Source organism: Aythya fuligula, chromosome 14 (genome assembly GCF_009819795.1).
Source record: "Aythya fuligula isolate bAytFul2 chromosome 14, bAytFul2.pri, whole genome shotgun sequence".
Taxonomy (NCBI): Eukaryota; Metazoa; Chordata; class Aves; order Anseriformes; family Anatidae; genus Aythya; species Aythya fuligula.
Genome location: NC_045572.1, coordinates 18,499,382 through 18,525,863, shown reverse-complemented (window position 1 = coordinate 18,525,863; position 26,482 = coordinate 18,499,382). Strand labels below are relative to the sequence as shown.

Below are 26,482 nucleotides of genomic sequence, written 5' to 3'. Positions count from 1 at the left end.
ATGCTCGCAAATCTGCACATTCTCAAAAGTGGCTGATTTTCTTGTTGTCCTCAAGCCCCTCTCACACAGCACCCAACCCAGCCCTGCTTCAGTACCTTAACATCAGAGGGCGTGTGGTGTGCTCGGGGACACCAGGGTGACATCCCATCGGAGAGCACAAAGCAATCGGTACCACTCGCTGCCCCAAGGGCTTCCTCAGGCAGGACTGAATTTCCCTGAAACCCAGAGAACAATTCCCTGCATGGTGTATTGATGGGGCCTGGGCTTGGTCGCCAGTACGAACACACACACTCACACACATAATTTTTTCTTTTACATTTTTGCTTGATGACTTGCATGACAAGCCTAATAAAAGCTTAGACAAAAAACCCAAAACACACAAAAATGTAATACTGTTTTATATTAACTTCCAGAACGCTTCGGCGACTGCAGGAAGAAGCTGCATTAAAACATTAGAACAAAAAGCAGTCAAGTATGGAAAAAATAAATGCCCACTTAAAAACCATCCACTGTTTCTGAGCTGGCACGGAGGAACGCATCGCCGTGGGCGGCGCTTGCTGCTCCCACAGCACCTTTGAGCAGCGCTGGCTCTGTCCCTCCACAGCTCCCTCCCGCAGAGCTCACTGCGCAAGGTGCTTAAATCCCAAATCCCAGGGCCCACACACAGCCTGCCGCAGCAGGAGCCCGCAGCGGGGCAGGGTCTGAGCTCCTGGGGCACAGCACAGCTCATCCGGCCTCCGCCGAGCCACGAGGGCTTTCTGGAGAGGGCTGGGTGCTGGCAGGAGCCAACGGGCCTCCGGAGGCATGGCACGTGCATCCCAGTGCCAGCCCATTCCCAGTCCCATTCCCAGTCCCAGTCCCAGTCTGTTTCCTGCCTCCCAGCCCCACTCGGCTCCTGCCCAGCTCCAGGCAGCAGGGAGCAGGGCTCGTCCTCCAGCCACACTGCCATGCTTGCCAAAGGAAAAGAAAAAAACAAAAACACACAACAAAACCCCTATATTGCGACACGGAAAACAAACAGCGTGCGTGTGTTAAGGCAGGATCCCTCTCCTCTACCCTCTCAATGTATTTATAGCCTACCTGGGGGGAATGGGAGGCGGTTTGTTCCTAATGACCCTCTGGCATTGGAAAACCAGCAGTAACAGTTTAAAAGCGTGATCTATATCACAGGGCCACAGGAACAGCTCCGCATGGAAATGGGAACGGCTCTCTGAGAAGCTGATAGTGCACTGAAAACACCCCGCTCCGGCTCCAACTGTGCCAAGCAGCTGCAAGAAAGAAATACCAGCAGGAACGGAAAAATGTTTCCACTTATTTTCCTAGGCCTCGTGCCATCAAAAAAAGCCCTGGAAGGGGGCGGGGGACCGGGGCTCCCCGCGACACCCGTGCGAGGTGTTGGCCCCGTGCGCGGGGTCAGCAGGGGAACGTCCGCGGCGGCGCGTCCAACACCAGCGGCACCCCCACCACCACGGCCAGGGGCACCCGGCGTGGGCAGCAGCATCGGCTCCCCCGGTGGAAACCGGCCCCGCTCCCAGCGCCAAAACCAGTAGCTGCACTCGAAACCACTTCCTCCACCTCGTAACAATGCACAGAGGAATTTCCACAAATCCCAAGGCTGCCCTGACTTCCATTTCTAAACTTGGAAAAAGAAATGCCAGGACATTCCTTTGTTGTTCCAGCTCACTGGCTGTTTGATCTGGGTTTTTTTTTTCTCCAACTGAGCCAATTAAAGAATCCCAATTTCCCCTGGAAAAAGCATAAAGCGGTAACAAACAATGCGCTCACTTCTTTGATTGTTAACTAACTGTTTCCAAGCCGGACCCAAACCTGTCACCTAGTGCTGGGCAGCGAGGTTTAATGCCTAAGCAGCGTTTTGGGCAGGGAGAGGAAGCGATAGCTGCATTGGCGCCGCTGCACTCCTGCTGCTTCTGGAAGGAAACGGCGTAAGGCTGCCCATGCCCAGCGGCTGCTCTGGCTCAGGTAAGCTGCTTTTAGGATGGCCCCGACCAGCCCCTGGTGCCCGGCAGCCCTGGGATGATGCCCAGCACAGGCCGGTGCTCCTGCACCATCACTGGGACAGAAATCCTCAACGCTCATGCACAGAAACAGCATTTGCAAAGCAGAGATCTGTGTCCCTCCTCCCCTCCCTCACACACAGTGTGACCAGAGGGTTGTGGGTTTCCCCCTCACCCCGCTGGGCACGATGTCTGTCCGTCTGCCCCTCAGTAAATCCTCACCAGACAGCAGCCTGGTGAGCCAAGGGTCCGGGGCACCCCTGGGCACACGTGAAATGCCAGCTATCAGTTTGGTCCAGGAGCTGTTCATGGTCATCAGGGAAACTCAGGAGGGGTTTAGGAGCACTTAGGATGAGCTCTGGGCAGCCGAAGCACGTAGGGATGGACACCCTGCCACGTGGCTCAGACGGACACGCGGGGTGTGCGAGGCGCACGCTGCTCACCAGCAGCCCTGCGCCAGAAATAACGCGGGCAGCAGCCTCGCCGCAGCCACGCAGCGAAGCTCGGAGGGTGGCTGCTCCCTCGAGCGTGAGGAAACATCCATTCTTCTGTCAGGAAGAAGGAGAGACAGGAACCTTGAACTCGAGGAGGAAGGACCGGGTTCCTGTTGTTCAGCTGGGGTAATTAATATCATGCACACCGAGAGGGGCCCGAGGGGAGCACGTGCTGCCTGCGGAGACCCCGCGCGGGGCCTGCGCCGCTGGCTGCCGCTGGTGGGACTGGCTTGGGGATGGTGTGCTGCCCACAGCAGAGGGAGAAATCCCGCTGGGTTTTGGTGTTAATCTATAAAACCCCGACAGCCTCCTGCTGACAGTGCCATGCCCTCGTGGTGGAGGTGCCAGGGAGCTCGTCCTGAGCCCCGGTGAGGTGCTGGTGGCACAGCCGTGATCGCAGGGGGGTGAGCACAGCCTATTTCGTCTCTCAAAGCACCTCGGGTTTTGAGAAAAATACTGTAGGTGAAGACTTCCAGCCTCTCTCGTGTGGAGATACAAAACCGCTTATTCATCTACTGATTCCAGTGGGAATTTAACACTCGGCGTTGTTGGAGTTGGGATGCAGAGACAGTGACACCTCTGTCTTCTCAGCTCCGGTTCTGCCGTGAGGACTGGGAGGCCCCGGAGCAGCAGACCCAGCAGCTGAAGGTCATTGCCGTGGCCTGAGTCAAGATGTGAGTCCTGCGAGGCTCTCGTAAGCCATCAGGCACTGGCCCAGTGCAGACAGTGACGGTATCCTCATATCCTCATATCCTCATATCCTCATATCCTCTTATCCTCCACCGCCTGGGGTCCGGGCACACCCTGAGACCGATGTGCTCCAGCCCAGCCTCAGAGTGCCGGTGGGTGTTGGCGAGGTTCTCTTCTCATGATATGACAGGGATGAAGCCGAGACCTCTGCCTTTTTTTTTTTTTTTTTTTTTTTTTGGTGGTATCTTATCATCCAAGAGCTCATTAACCAAGAATTCCTCATGCTGTTTATTTTCCATTTGTCCATATGCTCCCCACAAACCCAGCCTCATCTCTGTTTTAAGTTTATACTTAGAAGCAGTAATTGGAAGGGCTGAACAAAGGCACGAAGGAAGGCTACACAAGCACTAACAAACTTACCAGATGTTTCGGATTCCTGCATTTCCCCGAGAAGCAGGATCCTTAATGTTTTGATCATGTCATCACAGCACAGAACCGTTGCAGGCCGGAATACGACTGGCTCCTCTTCCCCGACTATTGGCCACAGAGGCAGTAACTCATGTCACCGCGAGCCACCCAAACCCACGAGCAAAAGCAGAAACCTGGGACGAGCCTGTGCAGCACCGGTGCCTGCAGCGGGATGGTCCCAGGGATGCATTCGGCTTCAGACTTTGAAAACACGGGGCCGAACTGTGCTGCTCTGCTCCTGCTGGTGTGGTGCAGAGCTGGGCTGGCAGCAAACGGCCCCGCCTGGGGGCTGCAGCCCCACAGCAGCCCCACTGCGGCTGCGGGGTTTGGGTCAGGGCACTGCCACCTGCCAGGGCTGTCCCCAAAGGGCCGAGCACCCCAGGCAGGTCCTCACCAGGAATCAGCACCCAAGCGTGGCACCAGCACCAGCACAGGGAGCTGGCTGTGCCGCGCTGCTGGGCAGTCTGCTGGACATCCCTTATTTCAGTTCAAGAGTGCTCATTTCCTTGACATTTTATGTCAATTCAAGAAGGATTTAAACTTTACCAAAGTAAAACACTATGAAGCTGAAACACGGGGAGCTGCCGGTTACATTAAAATGGTGCTTATTTGCTTGTAGATAAGGCCTTATTTTCCAACACAGCTCTTGCAAAACACTTGTGACAACATCACAGCACTCTACAGAACGGAAAGAAGGAAAAAAAAGTGGGAACAGCAGCAATTCTGTGTGCTGCAAGCAGCCATCGAGGCTGCTGGCATGGGGGAGATGGCACTCGCGTTACGGCCAGCAGCCTCCCTCCCGTCGGTGTGTGTCGGTGAGAACTGGCTGTAAGATCACTGGGAGGGAAAACTGCCTCCACAGCACACAGAAGGGACTCCTGCCTGCCTGGGACAGCGACGCCGGTCCCCAGGCGCCCCCAGCTCCACCCAGGTGATGCAGGAGGCTGGGGGACGCGGAAAGAGAGACAAAGAAAGCCCTCCTGCCTCCCCAAAGAGCAGCAGAGCCCTGCAAACAACAGCCCTGCAGGCTCACAGAGACCGGCTGAATACATGAAATTAATTAGGGGAAGAACACTAAAAGCAGACTAAATACTGGAAATCGTGAACTAAAGCACAGCTCACATCATGATCGGAAGGGGAACTTCCCAATTTGATTGCAGAAAGCAATTTACTTCAATTAGTGGGGACATAAACAGAGTGCTTGCTTAATAGAAGCACTGCCTCTCCAAAAAGCCTCTCCTAATTGCGTCTCTCCTCTCGGCATTTGCAGAACTTCCAGAGGCAAGTTTCGTGGTGGAAGGGCCCCGCTGGCCGTGCCCTCTGCAGACTGGCACCGTTACTGTCACGTTGAGCTGCCTCAGCTGGTCCCCAAAATGCTGGGAGGAGGAGGGGAGCGCCGTGGGGATGGGCAGAGCTGTCCCCTGCCCTCCTGCCTCTGCTCCAAGCACACCCAGGGGTACCCGCAGCAGCTTCAGGACGTGTTTTGGGTTTGCTTTTCATTTGGGAGCTTTAAACCATCGTCCTGGCAAAGCCAAGCTCTGTGTTATCCCTTGCATTACTGGCTGCACCTGCAGGCTTGAACCAACCTTTAGTTTTCTGGGCAGTGGCTGTTCCCATCTCCTCTGCAACGCCAGGGTTACAAAGCCCAGCCTGCACCCAGCCGCATCCCAGCCCCGCAGTGCACAGCCGAGCATCCCAGGGCAGGAGGATGCTGCGATGGCCCCCGGCCGCCCCGCACATCTGCAACCCCTTTCCTTTCTTCTCCTGTTCTTTTCCCCCTCCCAGAGCACTTTAAAGGTCCAGATGAGGCCATAATTAGGCGAGCAGTTAAAGTGGCGACCTGGCAGGGCAGTGACCTCCGGCCGTGGGTAGGAAGCAGTGGCTGTGGGTGGGCTGGGGCTCAGTCTTGAGCCGTGCACAGCGCCCCAAAACCAACACTCGTGTGCAAGCGCTATTCCTCCAACCCCATCACGGCCCCAGCTGTTTTGTCTGTGCAAAGGAAACACGAATTTTGGTGAAACTCCTGTGCTGTGCAGAGCTGCCTGCCCACCTGCCCCGTCCCCTGTGCTGCACCAACACTGCTTGTTGTGGCACAAGGTGCCCGGTCCTGGCTCTGTCCCCTGCGTCCCCTGACACTGCTCGTGGGCATCACTCCGTCCTGCTGCCCGCACGGGGGCTGTGCTGCTCCTAGCTCCGCGCTCCGGCACGTCCCAGCATATGTTTTTAAGTAGTGCTGTTTGCGGTCGCTCCGCTCTCTTATCACCGCCGCGACCTTTGCTTGTTGCAGATTAGTGGCTGGAGCCAGTTGGATTTGTTTGATTTCTGTTGATGGTTATTAGGCAGAGGAAGTGCCAGAAGGGATTTTGACCTCGAGTTTAAACCTATTCCAATTAGAGCCACTGAGCCTTTAATTACTGTGCTCCAGCCACTTCGGTTAAAGCAACAACAAAAACAAACACAGAATCTGGTTGAAGATGGGCTTCCTTCTCATCAGCCCTCGGATCGGCCGCCTGCTCTGCCCATCGGCTGCCCATTGCCCCGTTCCCATTCCCTTTCCCCCCATGTTCCTGCCTGTCCTGTGTGGCTGCAGCAGATGAGGGGCACGCACCCAACGTGCAAGGCTGGGGCATGGCGAGCGGCACACTGAGAGGCCAAGAATGCTTCGGTTTCTAACTCAGTATTGAGCAATTCAGTTAAAACCCCAAAAATCAGTCCAGAGCTCACTCCGCTTGGCTCTTGGACTTGAGCAGCGTTTTGCTGGCCCCAGGACCACGGCACCCTTTGGCTCCCAGCACAGCCCCTTCTGATGCTCCGCGCAGAGGTTCCTGCCTTTTGCAGTCTTTAATTTCTTACATCCACTGCTATTAGTTTGGGTTAACGTATTTTAAGCTCAGCAAAATGGGGGTCATGCCTGTGTAAGCCCTACCGTTTAAAAATAGTTTCTAGGCTACATCCCACAATCGATTCTTTTGTTAAACAATGACTAAGCCCCGAGCTCCAACACTTCCCCTCCCTGACCCACTTTTGTTTATTACCCAAAAATTTCAGAAAAGCAGCAAAACGGAAATCGTCCTCGTGAGTGTCCCAGCAGCCCAGGCACACACACGGGGCTGGCACACAGTGAGCGCCCCACACCAGGGCAGTGCCACCATCACCCCACATCTCAGGAAACATCCCAGTGCTCCCGTACCTGGTGGGGTGCCCTAAAACAGCTCGACCCAACCACCTGTAGCCAAGGCCAAGACCCAGCAGGTGCTGAAAGAAAATTGTGAACTCACCTACTGATTCCTCTTGGGTTTCCATACACTTATCAGAGTCGTGAAGGAACAGCGAGCCCAGGATGTTAATTAATGTCTCTTCGTCAGAGCACAGAGACCAGAGGGCACCCAGTGCTTGTACAGGAGCAGCGAGCTCGGCTGCAGGAGCCAGAGCTGCTGCACACCTCCTGCTCTGGGGAGCCCATCACCGTACAGCAAACCCACCTGCCTTGATGAAAAGCTCTTTATTTACACACAAGAAATCATCCAAAAAATGACATTCTCTTATTTTACACAGAAACCAGCTTAGAACTACTTGCAGAAGAGAGAGAAAGCCCTCGTTGTTCCTGGCCAGGGTAACTCAGCTTAGCATTTCTGCAGCAATACACATGAGGAGAATGATTCCCAATACAATTGTTTTGACAAGGGAGATACCTCAAAGGCAGATTGATACGTTATCATCGATCTGCTGCTGAGAAACAAACCCTGAATTGATGTGGCCTTGCTGGCTGGGGCAGGGAGCGGGCCTGGCGGTAGCAGGAGCAGCCCGGTGGGCCCTGCCGGCCCAGTTAAACCTACAGCCATGCTTTAAATGTGGCACAATGAACACAGCGGTGGGCACTGGGAACACTTCCTTCGGGCTGTAAGAGAGGGAAGCAAGTCCCAGACACCCCAGAAATGACCTGAAGCCCCAGAGGATGAGACAGCAGCGTGCCTCGGGCCCTTTGGGGGTGCTTCCCACCACCCTCAGCTCCGGCCAATTCCCCCGGGCACCACAGGCACAGGAGTGTGCGCGGCCCTGGGCTGGGGCAGTGCAGCCCGTGACTCATTTCCACTGAAGAAGCCACGAAAAATTAGCCGGTCATTGGCTTTGTGCGGCCGCAACACAAAACAATAAACCCATTGCAGCGTTTTTCTTGTGAGAAAGGACCTCTGCAGTGAGGCAAAAAAAAAAAAGCTTACAGAAACCACTACCAAACCCAGCAATATTTATCAACTTCTTGGGAACAAAAGCGTGTATCAGCCAGAGCAAGAGCGGAGGGAAAACAAGTCTCTAAGTAAGTGGGAGGTCTCCCCTGTAGAGGTTTTATTCCTCGGCCTAATCCCCGCTTTCCCATGGATGCCACGGACAATTAGCGCCCATCTTTTCACTGCAGGCCGGGCTCCCACCGGCGCGGCGGAAGAGGCGGACAATGGGCAGATTTCACACGTTTCCTCCGCGGCGGCCCCGCGCTCCCGTGGCAGATTCGATTTCCTCCAGCACGCGGCGTTCCCCCTGCAGCTGATCCTTCCCCCCTCGCCTCGCTTTTCCTTCTCGCATGGGAACTGCAAGTACGGCCTCGAGACGTGCTTCCGAAAACGCCTGGAAGAGCAATCTTAGAGCAACTTCCAACTGACTGGAAAAAAAAATCGAGTGTCCAAACGATTCTGGGATTTGGGCAAGGAGAGGGATCTGCCTGCAGCACAGCTGAGCCTTCTGGCCTTGCACCCACAGCATAAAATCCCAAGGCCCCATGCAGACCTGGTGCCGCAGGCAGGAGGCCCCATGGCAGCTCCACCGCCCCCCTAGCCCCACGCCCTCCTGCAGGGAGGCTCTGCTCGTTTCTGCCTTCCCAAACTGCCCCAAAACTGCCCCATGATCACTCCTGGAGGACACAAGGGAATGGCTCCAAGCAGGCGTCAGGTACCGGGGCTGTGCAGGCTGCAGGGCAGACCCCAGCAGCAGCTGGAAGGGGCAGGTGCCATCAGAAGGGTTTAAGGAGCAGGACAAAAGTCACAAAATGCCCTAAAACACACAGCCCAGCTAAGTTCCACTTCCTGCAGACAGCACCAAGGCCCCAGACATCGCTCTAAGATGCTCTAACATCCGCTAATGAATCATTACTTATAAACCAAACCCTTTCTAAGTAGCAATATTAGAAAAGTTCCAGGAGCTTTCATTGATTAGTAAAACGAACCATACCTACACAAACGAGGGAGAAGTCGTGGTGCAGAGGTGACCATTATAGGAACAGTACCGGCTCTTTGCTAGTGAAAGCTCAGCTGCAAGCATCCCCCATCCCGAGCACTGAGCCAGCCCTGCCCCCCCCCCCCCCCCCCCCCCCCGCCCCGGGAAGGAAAATATTTGCTGGTTTCACAGGGAAAAGGCAAAATCCGTTTCTGGGAGATGGAATCCGGATCCTGTCTGAACCTGCTCAGAGGTTTACGATGCTGGAAAGAGAAAACAAGCTGGCTGACAGGAGGCAGGCCAAAGGTATTCGGTCACCAGAGATCACCATGGCCCCACCACTTCTGCGTGTAAAGTGGCTGAGCTGTCAGAGACCCAAAGTAATTATTTGAGCTTGGAGTCGGTGTTAACCCACACTGAGTACAAGCGTGGGTTTCTTCAAACCCCGTCACCCACCCCCTTTCGGCAGGGCATCCCTCCCTGCCCGTGCTCCTTGAGGATGGCCAGAGCCGCTGCCTGCAGGCCAGCTGAGCTCTAGGTGTCTGCAGCTCCAGGCCACCAAACGGGGAGGAACAGGCATGCCAAATATTCTGGTTCTCTGAATATACAAGACCAAATAAGGCCCAAATGCCAAGAGAGTAAACACAAGGCCGATCTACCAAGTTTGGGCAAATATGATTCAGAGTTCCCTAATGCTCCAGATTTTGCCTCGCAGGATAAACTTAATAATTCTGTGTACGCTTATTCTTGTTTAAAAAGGAAGTCACCGTGTAACCCCCATCTGTCTCTGTCCGCCCGACCGCTTGTTTATCGAGACTGTGCATTTGTGAAGTTCGGCCGTGAATCAAAACTATGAATAAACCATTTCACGAAGCAGATAGCTTATGTATGCGAGACCGAGAAAAGCCCAACACGCCCCCAAAAATTTATGGAATTGCTGTTTCCTCAACTGCCAGGGAAACAGGGCGAAATTGAAAACTGTTCTCAGGATTTGAAGACCTGGCTACAGAAAGGAAGGAGGATACCTTGAGGAGAAGAAAGCAGTCCGATTGTGTCACACCTTCTGTGCAGAAGTGATGAAATTCCTGCAGAAAATCTGCATTTGTAATCATTAACCAGGTGCAATAAAGCATAGAAACTCAATTAAACACTGATCTACAGCAAAAATTGCTACGTAAGTGACATTTATTAATGTTCTGCTATATTTACAGTTTTAACATAGTAAAACTCCAAAGTGAATTACCACTTGGCAGAAAGCACAAAAGTGGACATTAAATCTACATTTATAATGCATCATCGTCTCTGCTAACACAAATTATAAAAGCAAGAATTACAGGTATGTTAGGAATTGTCTCAAAAGTCCCAAGCCAAAGAAAAAAAAAGGCCCTTTGTTTTGCAAGATAATTTTTATACAAAGTTGCAATGTGACCTTTTATCTTTACACTACCAAGGTGTACTGTGAAAATCTCTATATAGTCCAAAAAGTAGGTAGTACGAAAGAAAAGTATACTACAACATTGAGAATATAGACTATTAAAAAATTAATACCTGTGCCACCTTCAAAATACTACTCTCTCCCAATTCCACCTTGAGGATCCGTACCGTACAGATGTACAGACCAATTTTTCCTTTCAGACGCAGATAGCACAGGTGGTGGAGAACTAAGCAGCAGCAAGGTATGTAACCATAGCAATGCCTTCACTTACACTTTTGAGCTCATCCCTTCGGGGCAGCCAGCATTATGCACGCCGTACACTAACGACCAGAGTCCAAACCTGCTCCCAGGATGCGGAAGGAAATAAAGCAAGCCTGTCCCCTGCTGGCTGCGGGGCATAGCTCATGCTACCCAAATTACTACAGATACTACATCAGGCTTTATTAGCACGTCACAGACTCGATTGCAAGAGCTTTTGCAAACATTAGCCACTAATGATTTAATGATTACAGAATTCTGCATTAATTATTAAAATTTTACATCTAGAAACAAATAGAAAGAAATGCTTCTCCTTTTTTCAACAGTACTTTTATTTATTTATTTTAAAGCAGGTGATTATTTTCTCTTCTGTTTCAGAGTCTTGATTCACTTCCTGCAGGTGTCCTATTACTTCTTGAGGGAGAATTCGCTAACGCAGGAAGACATTTGCCAGAAAACATCTGTCGGAGAAGGATATTGAATATTGAAACTATAGTTAGATTGCTATTTTGGATAACAGAAGGATGTAGTTCACAAAGAGTGCAGGATGTCTAAAGGCTTATGAAGTATGTCAGTACACAATGACATGACTCTAATGAAATGTGCGGTGTTTCTGTGCGTATGTTCCACTTCTAAAGAGTTAAAATTCCTGAAGAGTTAAAAACAGACACCGAAACAGGCAACGCTCTTAGAAACTCAGGCATAAAAACACATCCATTTATGAAGTTACACTGCATTTGCACTAGGAGAACAAAATTGAACTCTGTCTTATTTGCTTCATCCACACACACGATTATGACTTCTGTATCTTTATATCAAACGTCTCAGTATGAGAGGCACCAGCTCTCACAAATTGCCTGTTCCAGTCATGCTGGGAAGAACCATCCAAACCTGAGATCCAACATAAAACACCTGCACTCAGCACACAGCTGGGGGATTCTGCTGGGATGCTGTCAGGAATGATGTCTGTTACTCGTACACACATCAAACAGTAAACAACAAACTTTCAATAAGATTCATTTTCACCAGTTATTTTTTTTTTATTTGCACAAATTATTCCTCTCCTCTTTCCCTTCTTATATGCTAAAAATTAGCCCCTCTAGAACAATAATGATCATTCACTGTGCCCTTTCATTATGTCCTGCAGAAGAAATCTTAAAAAAAAAAAAATATATAGTGAAAATCCAAGTCTTTTGTGGTTTCCCTTCTCAGAATTCAGGATTAAAGATTTATTTCCAATGAAAATGTCAAAGTTGTAGATTTTAGAAGTGATTCTGGACATTTATATCAAGGCATCTAAAAGAGTGCTTTTTGAAAGCTCGCAAGTGTACAAAAATTTAAAAAATAAAGATTTAAAAAATAATACTACACCTCCATCCTTACAAGCAAGGAGTTAAGCAAGGTCTCTAGAATTACAATTTCAAATACCAATAAAGGAAAGGCCTGTGCAACAAGAAACCACACAGTTCCCATAATGAATGAAAAATTAAGTTGCAGTAAAGAAGCAAAATTAAAAAAAAAAAAAGTTTAGTGAAAACAAACTACAGATGACACAGCTGATGCTTGAACACTCTCACTACGTGACTATACACCTGAGGGAAGTAATCCTCCTGGTGACTCAGCAGGAATTTCAGAGGATATTACAAATCCTGGAGGAGGTCAACAGAAAAGTCCACCATAAACCAGTAACGGCATTAAATGGAATAGAAACACTTAAATAAACTGACTGAAGAACTACTTTTACATGCTATCACCACTGGACGACCTGAGCTGGAAAACACTGCACAATTCTCATTTTGTGTAGCATGTTCCCACTGCAAAACAGAAATGAAGCAGAATCTTAAGCAACTCACAGTTTCTAATAAAAGGAAAATGCATTTGGAAAATTAAGCTTTGGTTTTAAATTCTGAACAATTTAATGACCTCAATTTAAAGCCGGGGTTTGGTTTCTTTATACCACTGTCCCAGCTGCAACTGCTTGAGCCCTGTCTTGGGGAAATCTAGTGTTATTATGAATTTTCTAAAGGGAGCATCATGTTGCACTCGCCATCTGGGAAGCAAACTATTACAGGATTTCCTTCCCCTCGGGGAGGGACAGTTAATGCAAGGCCATTATCTGCTGTAAGCAGGAAATTGTGCTAGAAGGATTCAACTACTTAATTCTCCTCCTTTAAAGTCCCATTAGGAAGGTAGCAATGTTAAGGATCAGCCTTAAAGAAAAAAACTTCTTGGCATTAAGGCTTTTTCAAAACGTTCAGGTAAAACAGTATGTTCAAGTATGCAGGAGAGGTCTGCAATGAGAAATCGTGTGCAAGAGCTGAGTTTCTTCAGGAACTTGGCAAAAAATTCAAAGAGCACACTAAATTCAGACAAATTGTTCTTTCTGGGACATAAGCCAGATACACTGGCACAGCCTTCCAAACAGATTTTGTGACCTCTATTCATGTTTAGGACATACCACATGTTTCAGGCATATTATTTATGCTGAAAGACACACCTGTCAAACACAGTGCAACACCAAGGGGCAGAGATTCTGTTTGTACAACTCAAGTCATGGAATCTAATGAATTTAAAATTCTTCAAAGGGAAAACTCAGGTAGAAATGCCAAGTATTCCTCTGCTCCCCACCAAGTCAGTCTGGACTCTGCCCATCTGTAGAAACAGGAGCTGTGTATGTGACACCAAGAAACAATTGTTTGCTGCTGCCTTGTGTTCAAAAAATATTGTCGTAAATAAAAGCCTCGTTACTAAATAAAACTTAAAACAAAACAGAACAAATTCACGAAAGCAGAAAGCTTACCTCTAGTAAATAAAGAGGACTCTGGTTCTGGGGAGAGTGGAAAAAGTATCTGGCATCTTTCTAACCTTTGCATAATTAATAAATCCTCTGAGAAACAGCAGAAAACCTAGATGAGAGAAACACATTTGTCTGGTTAGGGCAGATTTTGCTTCTGCAATTAGAGAAGGAACAGTTCAACTCACTGTTACTAGCACACAGGGACCTAAGCTCCTGGGATGCGTAATTGCTGATTAAATACAGGAACTTTTCTTGTATCAATGACACCTGATCTTTCAATTTCATCCAATCTCAAAAACAAACTTTCCTTAGCCATTCACAAAACTATCGACTCCAAATGAGACCTAGTCACTTCCAAGGGAGGGGGAAAATTAAAAAAATAAAATAAAAAAGACAGTCCACAAGACCACAACTGACTCTTCCATTTAAAATACAAGAACAGACAACATCAGTAACTCTGAAGACAAGTATTGTTCTCTTCTTTTTCCCTTCTGGATGATAAAAGTGACACTGATACCAAGAATGACGACAGAAGGCTGTGGCTTATGTGTATCTTCAAAACACAAAAAGCACTCAGGAAGAGTTTGAGGCTTACATTCCAGTTTTATATCTACACGTACATATTTCAGCTGCCAGTAAAGCTGTGCTTACAAAAGCCCCTACTACACTTTACAGAGTTCTAAGCAAATATTTCCTCTTTCCCCCAGAACAAAACACTTACCTAGTACAAGGAACACCCACCAGAGCCAATACTGACCATCAAAGTAACCGGGAAAATAGGTGGAGAACTGAAAAAAAAAATAAATTACAAGTTAAAGCACATGCTAGTGTCTGAACCCAAATCTATTCTCAAGCCCTCTGCACACAAGAGAGTTTATAGAACCCTGCATCTTATTAACTACACAGACTGGAGGGAATGAACTACCTCCACAAACTTTTTTCTACACTTCTGACCAACTGTAACCAAGGGGAATGGAACAGATCCAATACTCAGCCATAAACTCTTCCAATCAGTGGAGCAGAAATACACGAGTGAGTAAATATTCCTATTCACTCCCACGTCTTTGATGCTGATAAGCCATGTTCGTAGTTTCTGAAAGGGGAGAGACCAGGTTTGCAGCAGTGCATCATGTAATTACACTGTTAGGTTGAACAGCATAGCTAACAAAAGCACAGTCAAAAGGAAATCCCATACCTGTGGAACCCTTTGACAGTAATTTCTATTGGGAGAATTGCTGCCTGTTGAATGAAAGGCACCAACACTAGTAGAGCACTTAAGTTCACTACGTCAATGGTAAATGCAATGATTTTGCTTTCTTTCTATTCTAATTTAAAAATCTAACAAATGGCAAGCTTGATACCAAAATTTAAATCAAATCTGCAGTTAAAGTCACTGGTCTCTGTCATACCTCTTAATCCAGCAAACAGTTTTTAACAGCACTGTTACAAGGATGTCCCCCAAAATCTTAAGTTTCTACAGAAAAAAAAAAATGAAGATATATTGTATTTACAAATCCAAGTCCTAGCCTAAAAATACTAGGTATGAAGTGACCATGCTAACACTAATGCTGTCTATTTCTACTCAGGCACAGCTGAGGTTTTTTTGCTTGAAATTAAAAATGTCAGCTGGGGACAGCCAGGGATATCCACATGCCATTTTCACAGCCACCATCTTTCCATGGCTCTGAATAAATCTTTTCTTATTTTTTCTCACAACCCCTCCAAAAGAGTATTTTGACTATATTCTCTCATTTCTTACAGCATCAGTACATGTATATATCATTTTTGTCTTTCTTTCCCCTAGAAATGTTTCGCTTTCTCCCCGCCTCTAAGTTTTAAAAATACTACACCAGCCTTTCTTGCTTCTGTAGGCAGAGGTCTATGCCCAGCAGGACCCTTTCTTTGGATCTGGACTCCTAAAATACAAACCAGCGCTGATCAGTCACATCCTGCCTTTATCTGTGTGATCCAGTGGAGGGGAGCAGAGAAGATCTTTTAGCAACCTAGATATGCACGCTGTTACTATGGAAAATAAATTAAAATAGAAAAGCACGCTTCTGATCACCTGCTGCTTGTGTCGCATGCACAACTCACCAGAGGGCACCAGCGAGCTTCTCTCACCCATGTGACTACGTGGTCACTGCCTCTTCCTTCAGCAAAAAAACAAAACAAACCTCACACTGCCTAGTTCTCAAGTCCCTGTTTCCCTCTTCTCACTGGTCATGCTCACACCAAACCCATATTTTAGAGAATATCGATTTTTCAAAGCAGCACCTAAAGAACTTCATCCTGGAGAGGAACATCGCTATGCTGACTGTAGGGCTGGCTTCACCTGGATAAATGTTTTATGAAGATCAGATCATTGTTACTGCTCAACACACAACCACATTTTGATCCAATACAGTGGCTCTGCCAGAGAGAGACATCCCTGGGTGTGCAATCTTTATTCTCCTTTATTAAAACAACAGTCCCAGCACATAACTACATAAATAGGACAGAATGACAAAAAAGCTCTGTCCTCGTCAAGTGAGGGGATCAAAATCCATTTCAGCATAAAAAGCTAAATTTACTACAAATAAATTCAGTATAAGTGACAAAAATGAGTTGGGGGGAGAAAAGTGGAGAAAAAAAAAAAAAAGAGTACCAGTACATGTTTCTGCACTACGCAACTTACCCTGACAATAAGGATCCACTTGATAAGAGACAGACCAAACCCAGAAATGGCCCCGTATCTTCCTGCAGCTGAAGTAGTCAGACAGAAAGACAGGAAAAATCCAATCCAGTTGAAGAGGAATGCCACTGAGAAAGCAAGAGAAAAGCAGATGATCAAGCCCTCTTTATATACCAAGGAAAAAAAAATCAAACCCTTAAAATTGGCACACACAGGTTTTTCGCAGTGCTACATAAACCTAAGTGTGAAAATAACTATTTTGGGTTCTGAAACAGTCTGGGAAAAAAATAAAGTTTCACCATGTACTTACTGAAGAAAGTTAGCATGAAAATGCCATCATTCCCTATCCTCAGCTGGTCAGTGTCGTCAAAGTCATCCCGTGTCACAAAGTCATCCTCCTGCAAATCAAAAGGAGAAAAGAATGGGTGGATTTCAGTCAGTTCAATCCCTACAGCAACCCCTCACCTGCTTCTTCCAGATAGCAAACTGCACAGCCCTCCAAAAGCAATGCACGTTGGAAGGATACAAAATGCTTAGTTGATGTTTAAGGAAAGTCCCCTCAGGGAAATATATGACTAAACATCAAAACGCTACAAATGCAAGCAGGAAAAAATCCCAAGGATAGGATGCAGGCATCATATATTAAGTCATTGGCATTATTTTTATTTATTTATTTGAAGACAGTCGAGACTGTGAGTGTTGTTATTCTCACTATAAAGAATGCCCCTGCTCAAACAGAAAAATTAAACTTTTCACCTCAGCCAGGAATTCGGCTTCTATAAAGAAGGAGTAGTGGAAATTTAATGCTATCAGGGGTGGGGGAACAGACTGAACAAGATGCAGTGTTGAAAAAAAAAGATGTTTAAAAACTAAAAAAAATAAATAAATACTGCAACAGAGGGAATGGTTTTATCATCTTTTTATCAACTAGACTGACTCCTGGGAAAGTCAACTAAGTAAGCAGCAGGAGTATCAAGAGTAGGTACATTAGATTGCTGAAAATTTAATCCTAAATCTTAAAACAAAACAAAGAAGAAAAAAAACAAAACACTGACAGTGCACAAAGCTATGGTATACTGCCTCTGTCAGCCTGCCAAACTAATCTGGATAGCAAATAGTGGCATTACTGAGATGTCTTACATCATCATTGCTGCCTAGAGGAATTTTTTTTTTAAAAAAAAGCACCACCAACAATAAACACTCACCCCTCAGAACTCTTGGGAGCATATAATATCACTGCCCTAAAAAGCTAAGTAAGAAAAGTCAGGACACTCGATAAGCAGGATTTAAACCAGAAATTCTGCACAAGCAATGTGAGGGACATACAGCCAGCCAAGTGTACTCACTCTTCCAGGAACCAAGGGAATTGTGGCTTCAGCCTTGGTTCTCTCTGCCTCATCATAACTAGGCAGTGTTGTGGCCACGTTGTAAGATGGAGGCTTAGGAAATCCTGACTCATCCTTGTAGTCAAAATAAGCTGCAATGAGAAAGTTATACAGAAGGTAACTTGTCTGCTCCTTAATAACACCATGCTGGGAAGGAGAAATATTTCAGAAGACTTCAAAAGACCCCAGTGCCCGATGCTGGTAAGGCCTCCTGTCTCCTACCCATCACCCTAGCCTCTTGCTATCCCAGAACAAGAAGCAAAAAACAAGAGAGCACTGAGAGCACTCTATCTAATACCAAGTAATAGCAGAGCACTATTTAGCATGCCTGGCTCTACTTATTTTTAAAACAATAACACATGCTGTGCCTTTCCTTCAATAACACAAAAGTAGTCACATTTTTGAATCCCAAATGGTTGGAGTTAGTCAAAGAAGAATCACTCCAAGCCTCAGGCCACTGGTGACCAGTTTTTGCAGAAAAGGATTCCAAATTGTTTTCTGATGGGGGGGGGGAAGGGATTGGAAAAAATCAAAGAGCACTTCTGACCCACAGCCTCAGAAACCCTGAGGAATGGGCACTAAAGGGGCCAGTTACAGCTGTGTGCTGAGGCAGGATGCTCAGCTCGCTGGAGAAGCACAGTATTCCAGCTTCTGTCCCAAGCCAGCTGGCTGTCTGAGAGACTGACGGTATGCTGCCTTTGATTCACAAATCTTTCAAAGTTGACTGTGAGAAAAAACGGTGAGGTTTACCTACGCCAAAACACTCTGACACACAACAGGCACACAAAAAAGCTGTTTTGTTCCAAGCTAGTAGTGAGTTATGTGACAGCACGATGAATCAGAAGTATAACCCTCATGACCAAGCCCTTAGTTATTGAAAATTGCAGAAATCATGAATTCTTTAATCCCTTTTAAGCAGCAAGTCATTTTCGGAAGGAGCACAGTATCATTCAAATGCCAAATGAGAGGAGAACCACAAATGCTCACAGCACTTTGCTTTTTCACTGTCTTCAATCTGCTAAGAACGCTGCGGAATGTAACTTGAACTCCTCCACTTGATGGAAGACTTCAGATGACCGCAGCCAAAATGCATCTCCTAAACCACAAGTAACAACAGTGCCTCTGGATCGATTCTGATCCCTTGCTGCCTCCTCCATGAGGATGCTGCAATGCTGCCTGGCAAATAAGGAGAACGATGAAGGAGGTAGGAAAGAACACCAGAGCAAAGCCAGCTGTTTCCTTTTGCACGTTTACCTGTGCTCTCCGCAGAAATGCTGCTGTAAGGCGGAGGGGCATCATTTACCACCGGTGCAGTCTCGCCTGGCTCCTCTTCATTCTGCAGCTGAAGAGACCACACACAAGAGAAGTTAACTGCGTGCCCCCCGGTGTGTGGAAGCATCCCTCTAGTTTTAGTGGCACAAGCAGCCTCTTCTGGAACAAGCCTGCTCTATGGCACGGGGCATTCGAGAGCTGCTGGCTTCCCTCCAAAGCACTCCCGCTCGAGATGAGCAGCGTGGCCTCTCAGCATTAATGTGCTTTCAAGTCGTGTCCTCGCACACCTGGGCTTTGCTGCTGGACAGCACAGCACAGCACACACTTTTCTAGTACCTTTCCATTTCCCTGGCATTCCCCAAGATTCCCCAGCTCGCCCAGCTCAGGAGCCGCAATCATGTCTGTTCGGGTTGAGGACACAGCAGGAGACACCCAACAGCAGTCTCCAGTGCTGCCCGGGGCTTTGCTGGGGAAGGTTTTTGGCCTTTTTAGTGGCTATGTAATGGCACGTGGAAGGCTGATTCTTGCCATTTCCCCTCAGCCTTTCACACCGTGTGAGTGAAGATGGTTTATTTTGTGCAGCGTGCTTCCCACAGCCTGTGTATAAATAGCCGTGCAGCTCACCAGCCGTGCAGCGTCGCTCGCGGGGAGAAGGTGCGGGGCTGGGGCTGGGATCGCAGACACTGCCAACAGCAACCCAGATGGGCTCAAAGCAGAAGGCACCAGAACAGAGCTTACAGGCTTCTGCCCTAACATCTCCCTCCACTCCTCCTCCTGCATGCTAATGCACTTGCAGCCATCTGGGACGTTTGCTTTCTTTTCTTTGGAGAGACGCTTTTGGCTTCTTCCTAAGCTGGCACTGAAGTCCTTCCCAAGCCTTCAGAGCTCGGGAGGGCTGGAGGCTCTTATTTTGCTGGTACGGCGTATCAGGGGGAAAAAATCAGCTCAGACTTGTAAATGAAGGTCTTGTTTTATACATCACTGCACAGCATCGTGGGTTTTTTTTTTTCCTTTTGATACCTGAGATCAAAGGATCACACTACATCCACGTCCGCAGCCGAAGTCAAAGCCAAAGCTTTTTCAGTTTTGGGGCCCCGCTCGCCCTTCGCCTCCCCCAGGAGGCTGCCCCTGCCCCACATCTCTGTGGGTCGCTGCTCCCTGCGCCAAGGAAGGCAGGAAGGCTTCAAACACACCTGCTGCTGAGGGAGTGGAACCTGGTAATGTTTAAATGCCTTGGGTTAGCCAGTGATGGCACGGGCAGTGCTGCCCGCAGAGCCAGGGATCAGCCAAGAGGGGAAAAGGGCAAGCAAAGGAACAGCCCCGCCGGAGGCTGAGAGGTCCAAGCAAGGGATTCATCCTCCCTCAGCCTAGGAATTCTCAGGAAATGCTCTGCCATGCTCATTCTCGCTCTGTCCACGAAAATTCAATACTTCTGAGCACGTTTTCCTGCCGCCTATCCCAGAGGCAGCCCATTAACGGAGGGAGGCTCTGGCACACTACGGGCACTGCCCGCAGGACGCCCCGTGCTCCCTGCCCTCCTGGAGGGAATCACAGCCTGAGGCTCACGAGTAGGAGAGGAAGAAAACACCCGACCTAAGGTACAACCCCAGGGACGGGGAAGGGAAGAGCTAGATGTGTGAGCACTGCAGGAAGTGAAACAGGAGAGGACGCGGACACCTGGTTCAGCATTAATTCTTACATTTAGGGTCCTTACTATGTTCTCCTTGCAATTGCATCACGCAGAAGACAGCAAGACGAGCCTCCTGCTCGCTCCAAACCACACCAATTCACGGAACAACACAACAAACGCAGCTACGTTTTAAAACTGAGCCCCAGGCTCTGCAAGGTAGGCGGTTAGAGAAAGCAGATCCTCCTTTTAATGGACAAGGCACACAACTGCCTGCCAGCCTTTTTCATGATTCCAGGCATCTAAAATTCAACTAAGTGCTTATTAGCAACGCAGCACGGCTTCATGTGACAGGAAGGATGATTCATCAGCTCTCTCACATGCCCAGCACCGCTCCGGCAGCGCTCGCCCTGCGTTCCCCAGCCCGGCGGGGCACGAACCTGGCGCAGGCACCGCGGGAGCTCCCGGCTGGGTGCGCGGCCGAGACCTCTGCGGGCTGCTGCCAAAAGGCCTCGGAGCCCGGGGGGATCTGGTTAAGGCAGGCTGAGGCTGGCAGGTATTCTCTCTTTGATTCACCAGCTGATTTTCTCTTTTAAAGCACAACTCCTGCATTTTCTGCACCAAAAATGGGCAGTATTTATAGCATTGTGTCCAGTTATCAGAACAAGACATTTGCTGAGATTGTTTTTTCACCTGATTACTGAAATGACAGAAAGTTGCCTGGCAGACCAGGGCAGGGCCCAGGGCCGTGCATTTTCCAGCAGGCAGCAGCCACCAGAGGCTGGCTGTGAGCAGCCGCTGCCTCTCCGCGTCACCTCCCGCAGCCGTGCCCACCGCACCCACGTCCAAATCTCATACAACATTTCCAAATATTTCCACCCAATTTTTAAGGCCTTTCCAATAAATACATTTGTTCCTTCTTCGAAATACTCTGAACTTAGCCCACGGGCTGCTGGCACAGCTTTGCAGGGTTGTTTTCAGCTTCCCCTCACCCCGAGTCCCCAGGCTACACGCAGCTCTTCGCAGGAACTCAGGATCCCTGCCAGCCCTGTCCTAGCAGTGCCTCGCCAGTAAGGGACCTGCCCGGCAGCACACCACCAACATTTTCTGCATTTCAGCTCGTTTCATGTGCTGGCACACGAGGCAGAGCTGCTCAGAAACCCCACGGAGGGCTCCTCGAACGCAGACGGCCCCGACCAGCCCTCGTCCTGTTGTTACTATGGTTTCTGCGAGGCTTCCCAGGCAGCTCTGTAGGTTACTAACAGAGAGAGGATCGATAGTTTTTAAAAAGGTGGCAGGATTGATTTTTTCTCAGAACAACGGAATCATAACCTCTGCAAACCCATAGGCAGAATGGTAATGCAAAAAAGATGTCATCACCAAACTAGCAAGTGCCCAGCCTGCTCCCAGCACGGCCCCTGTCCCTCCCAACACCCCGCACCCTTCTCCTTTTGCATTCCTGGCCTTCTGGAGACAAAGAAACTTTCTGCCCCGTCCAAAAGAGGGAACAGTTCTTCCCATTGCCTTACCTTGCACTGATCTGAAACCCCGACTTTGCCCAGCGCTGTTTCAGGCTCCTCTAACTTCCTAATCAGCGGGGATAATGAGCAGTATCAGACAAGGCAGCCCACGTGCACCAGCCCTCGGCAGCCTTCTCCTTGATGAGCAAATAACTGTTTTCTCCCCAAAGCTTTCAGTTCATTTAACTGCATCGCCCTGACAGCACCCAGCCGCCCGGCTGCTCCTCGCCAACCCCTGGGGGAGCAGGCAGGCAGGAAGGGCCTTCCTCCTCTTCCTCCTCCTCCTCCCGTGTCTGAGGTTTTGTACAGAAGAAGGAGGTTTCCACCTCTGAGAGCAGTAATTAAATTTCACACACTTAACGAAGCAGAAGGCCTCGCTGTAATATTTAGGATCACGCGTACGTTTTTCAGGACACGCATACATCACAGGAAGAATGAATGCTGCATGTTTCATGCACTTCAAAATAGTTTTAAAAATTTATTATCATATGAAGAATATTAAGCACCTTCAGTTTCAAAAATCCTCCTGTTCCATCTATCGAATTTGGGTATTTCAAAAGAAGAGGCAGAATCAAAACATGTATTTTAATAACGCTGTTTTCTCATTGCACCCAGGGCCAAACGCTGGGCATTCACACACAGAGGTACTGTTGGAACTTGCTGTCAGCACGGCCACTTCCAGAAGGCGCTGCCACCCCCGTGCAGGAGGCAGCACGTCTGCTGGGAGTCACTGGGCAACCTGGAGGCCCGCGGGACTGCTCCTGCATCTGCCTCCCAGACGGGGCTGCCGAGCCCCGAGGAATTGCAGGGACGAGGGAACGGCCACAAAGCGGCCCAGCTGAGAGCCCAACACAACCCTGACGCCTGAAATAACATTTAAAACTCGGAAGTTTGCCTGCAAGGCTACCTTCTGCTGTTAGACAAGCTGTGTGGTGGTACTGCTAGTGTTTCCCAAGCCATTTGAGCTTTTGGCAGCGATTGTATGTCAGTTCTGCAATCACCTTTTCACCTCACTTTTTGGTGAGCCTCCATTGCCTCTGTGCCAAGGGGCAGCTCCAGTTCTGCCCATCTGCACGCACAGAAGAAACCAGCACCACCACCCCTGGAAATTTCCTTACCGTTCTTACCAGCTACTTGCAAGTACCTTTGGGAAGCGCATCTTTGGCAAAGGGCAAACCTCGCCAAGGAAGCGATGGGCACTGACAGCATTCGTGCTATCTGCTGGCATTCAGAGACACGGCACGTTCTCAGCTTTTAGCTTTGATCTGTGCCCCTTCTCCAACTAACAATTAATACAAGCTTGAGGTAAGCACAGGGTGCCACCCGCCACCTCCCTTCCCACTTCACGTCAGTCTCCCCAGGCACTCAGCGAGCACTGCGGCCCTCCGTGGACTTAGCGTGCACTCACGTACCCTCAGCAATACATTTCTTCTACAGTTTCGCTGAAAGAAAACCAAACAAATGGAAAAATCTTTGTTCCTTATGTTTTCCATAGCCACCTCACATTACAAAATGATTCACAACCCGTTTTAGCCTTCAACGAGTGGAACCGGAAAAAAGAACCGTGTAAAAAAGGAATGTGTCTTTCTTATTTAACACACCCACCACGGCCTAGGTGGGTTTGCATTACTCATATACATCACATACAGTCCCAAACGCCTCAAGGAAAAAGCACTTAACACATAAACCTAATAAAAGCCTAAGTATTTCTTCCAGAACTACTCCTGTAAAGGAGGCTCCTTTCAATCCTAAAAACAAAACAGTTTTGTTGCTGAGCTCACCGCCAAGGGGATATGCTCAGAAGGCTTCAGGCCAGCAGTGCCCGGAGTGACCGCAGCACCGTGCCACCGCCTTCCTTCCTCCCCAGCACCTCCCAGCCCCAGCCCTGGGGGGCAGAGCCCCGGGGGGGCAGAGCCCAGCACTGCCGGAGGAGCCAACACCCGTGGGCACCCAGCCCAGGGTTTTGTCTTACCTTTGTCCTGCTCTTCCTCAGCACATTGCATCTGTGCCACACCGTTCGGAGGCACAAGCACGGGCTGTTTCTTATTAGATTGCCTAAGGCCTGAGTAAAGCACCAGGGCTAGAGGTTTGGGAAAAATGGCTTTGGAAAATGAACCACGTGCTGTAAGCACCCCTTTAACGCTGCACAGCGAACAGCCACAGATGAGTTTGCACTGCAGGAGGTGCTGGGGGATGCACAGCCCTCCGGCCTGCACGGGTCTGCAGGGCTAAGGAGCAGGGCAGGGGGAGAAACACAGGGTTGGAGCTCAATTACTGATTTCTGTTGTCCTCAGATTATCCTATCGCCTTTTTTTTTGTTTGTTTGTTTTGAAAGCACACAGAGAACTCTGAAAATACTTGGTATGGTCAGTGCACGTTCGAGCAGTGCCCACAGCTCCTCAGAGCTGCTCCCAGGCACACACGTGGATACGCAGCTGGCACCCACGGGGCCCACGCCACACAGCTCTGCCACACGCCGACAGCGCAGCACGGTCAGCCCTGGAGGAACTGCCAAACTGTGCCAACCCCCAATGCACTGCATCTCTCCCCAAAATACAAATTCTCCAGATTTCGAATGTTTGGTTCTCCTCCACTGCCTCATCACCCAGTAACTTACGGATTAAAGGAGCTCATCCTGAACGTCTACACACTACCTACATCTGCTGGATCCTGCATTTAGCCTGTTACAAGCCTCTCTTCATTGGCACAAATGACATTTACACACAATAAACTTCAACGTATGAAAAAACTGACACATCCAGCGCTGGGAGAGATTCTCCCACCTCCTCTCCACCTAAATACCAACTCCACACCTCTGGTTTCACGGCACGCAGGGATTTTTGGAGCAAGACACACATAAGGAGCCAGTAACACACTTTCCAGCAATATGGATTCCCTGTTCTGGAACGGGGCAAGGGGAAAAAAAGCAACTTCTAAATAGCTCCAAGAAATAAATACATCTGTGCATCGGTTTCTCATTCCGCACTCAATTACACCCGCCTTCTCCTAGGAGCTCGTCTTTAGCAGCACAAATCCTCAGGGGCACAGCCTGCCTTTCTAATCTCTGCTGTACCACGCAGAGCCCTGCTCTACAGTAATAACAGTGTCTGTTATGTGTCTGCCTGATGTGTGAGCAGGAGCTGGCGAAAGGACAGCTTTTCACATTCCTCTTTAAGGCAATCAGCAGAGTTCTTATCGGGCAGGTCCGGAGAGACACTAGAGAAGGAGGCAACAGAGTCCTCCAGCATTTCTGTCACCTATCGCCGCGGGCTCAGGAAGGCAGGACACGAGGCCGGGTCCCTTTGCAAAAGGCGTTTATGGAGAGCTTTGTCAGGGTCACACCAATTGTGGGACTCTGGGAGGCGATTTGTAAGGAGACCTGGTTGTTTGTATCTAACGTGGCCGAGACCAACAAGATGCGTCTGTAAGGACAGCCACGCTGCGGGGCGGGGGCACCCAAGTTTCACCTAACTTGTGTGTATCTCCCTGTAAAACCCCGGGACACGGGGATGCGATTAATGCCCTGTCCTGAGTGGGGGTCGCACCTGGTGCTCTCAGGACCCCGTCAGCTATCGCAACACCAGCAGCAAGTCGCGACACGGCGCCAGCTCCTGCCAACACCCACAGGACAGGGGGCAGGGCTGTGGGGTGCAGCATTTTCAGCCCCTGCTTCAAGCAGCGAGGCCTCAGCTCCTGCTGCGGGGCGCGGCACCCAGCGGGGCCCCCACCCGCTCCCCTCCTGCTCCCGGGGAAGGCACCCCAACCCCGCACCCACCCCGGGGAGCTCTTTAAACCCTATTTGGGGCCTGGAGAGCCCCCAGCGCTCCCCGCAGCTCCCCGCCGTGGCATTAAGGCCGGCTGCCAGGCGCTGCGGCTCCGTGCAGGGAGCGCGGCCGGCCCCACACCGCCACCCGCGGCTCCCCTCCGCTCCCCTCCGGCCTCCCCGAGCCCCTTTGCCTCCCCCTTTGCCTCCCCCTTTGCCTCCCCCTTCGCCTCCCCTCACCTGCTGGTAGCGGCCGCTGCCGGGCTCGGCGGCCGCCATGGCGCTGGGCGGGCGGGGAGCTGGGGGGGGGGGGGGGGGAGCGGGGCTGGGCCCGGCCGCCTCCCGACGGGCGCTGCTGAGGCGGAGGCGGCGGCAGCCGGGGCGCTGCGGGGCTGTGGGGCTGCGGCTCCGCTCCCGCCCCCCCGGCACGGCCCTGCCCGCTCCGCCCGCGGCTGCGGGGCCCTGGGAGAGGAGGAGAAAGGCTCGGGAAGGGCCTGGGGGTGTTGGGGGGGTGCCCGCGGCTCGCAGGGATCGGGGATGTGCCTGCTCGCAGCCCCCGAGATGCTGAGGGAAAACACGCGGAATCGGCCCAAAATGAGCCCCGAAGGTGCCCCGGGGAGCCTGTCCCGGCCCTGACGGCCTCACGGTGCCCCTGCCCTCAGCGCCCTGCCCTCACGAGCCGCTGGGCAGCCCCCCCGGGGGTGCAGAGGGGTCCTCAGGGCCCGGATGGTGCCACAGACACAAAGTCTCCTTCCAGAATAAAAGATCACAGGAAAACACACACAAAGTTTGTTTATTCGGAAATTTCTGCACTGAATTTTACACGGGCTGAGGGATTGTCCAGCCTGTATAACCCCTCTTCGTTGTCTGTGCGGTTCATCT

At 49.9% G+C, this 26,482-nt stretch overlaps 1 protein-coding gene across 1 annotated transcript; it reads right to left on the bottom strand.

Annotated features, from left to right (window-relative positions):
• Nucleotides 1-10,904: 10,904 nt before the first annotated feature.
• On the bottom strand, nucleotides 10,905-25,920 carry NDFIP1 (Nedd4 family interacting protein 1). The gene is made up of 8 exons (XM_032196879.1): nucleotides 25,841-25,920; nucleotides 18,673-18,760; nucleotides 17,380-17,510; nucleotides 16,344-16,431; nucleotides 16,037-16,161; nucleotides 14,084-14,150; nucleotides 13,366-13,471; nucleotides 10,905-11,026 (listed from the first exon to the last, which is right to left on the bottom strand). The coding sequence occupies exons 1-7, from the start codon at nucleotides 25,877-25,879 to the stop codon at nucleotides 13,368-13,370; spliced, it is 642 nt and encodes a 213-aa protein (XP_032052770.1). The 5' UTR covers nucleotides 25,880-25,920; the 3' UTR covers nucleotides 10,905-11,026; nucleotides 13,366-13,367.
• Between the last annotated feature and the right edge of the window lie 562 nt (nucleotides 25,921-26,482).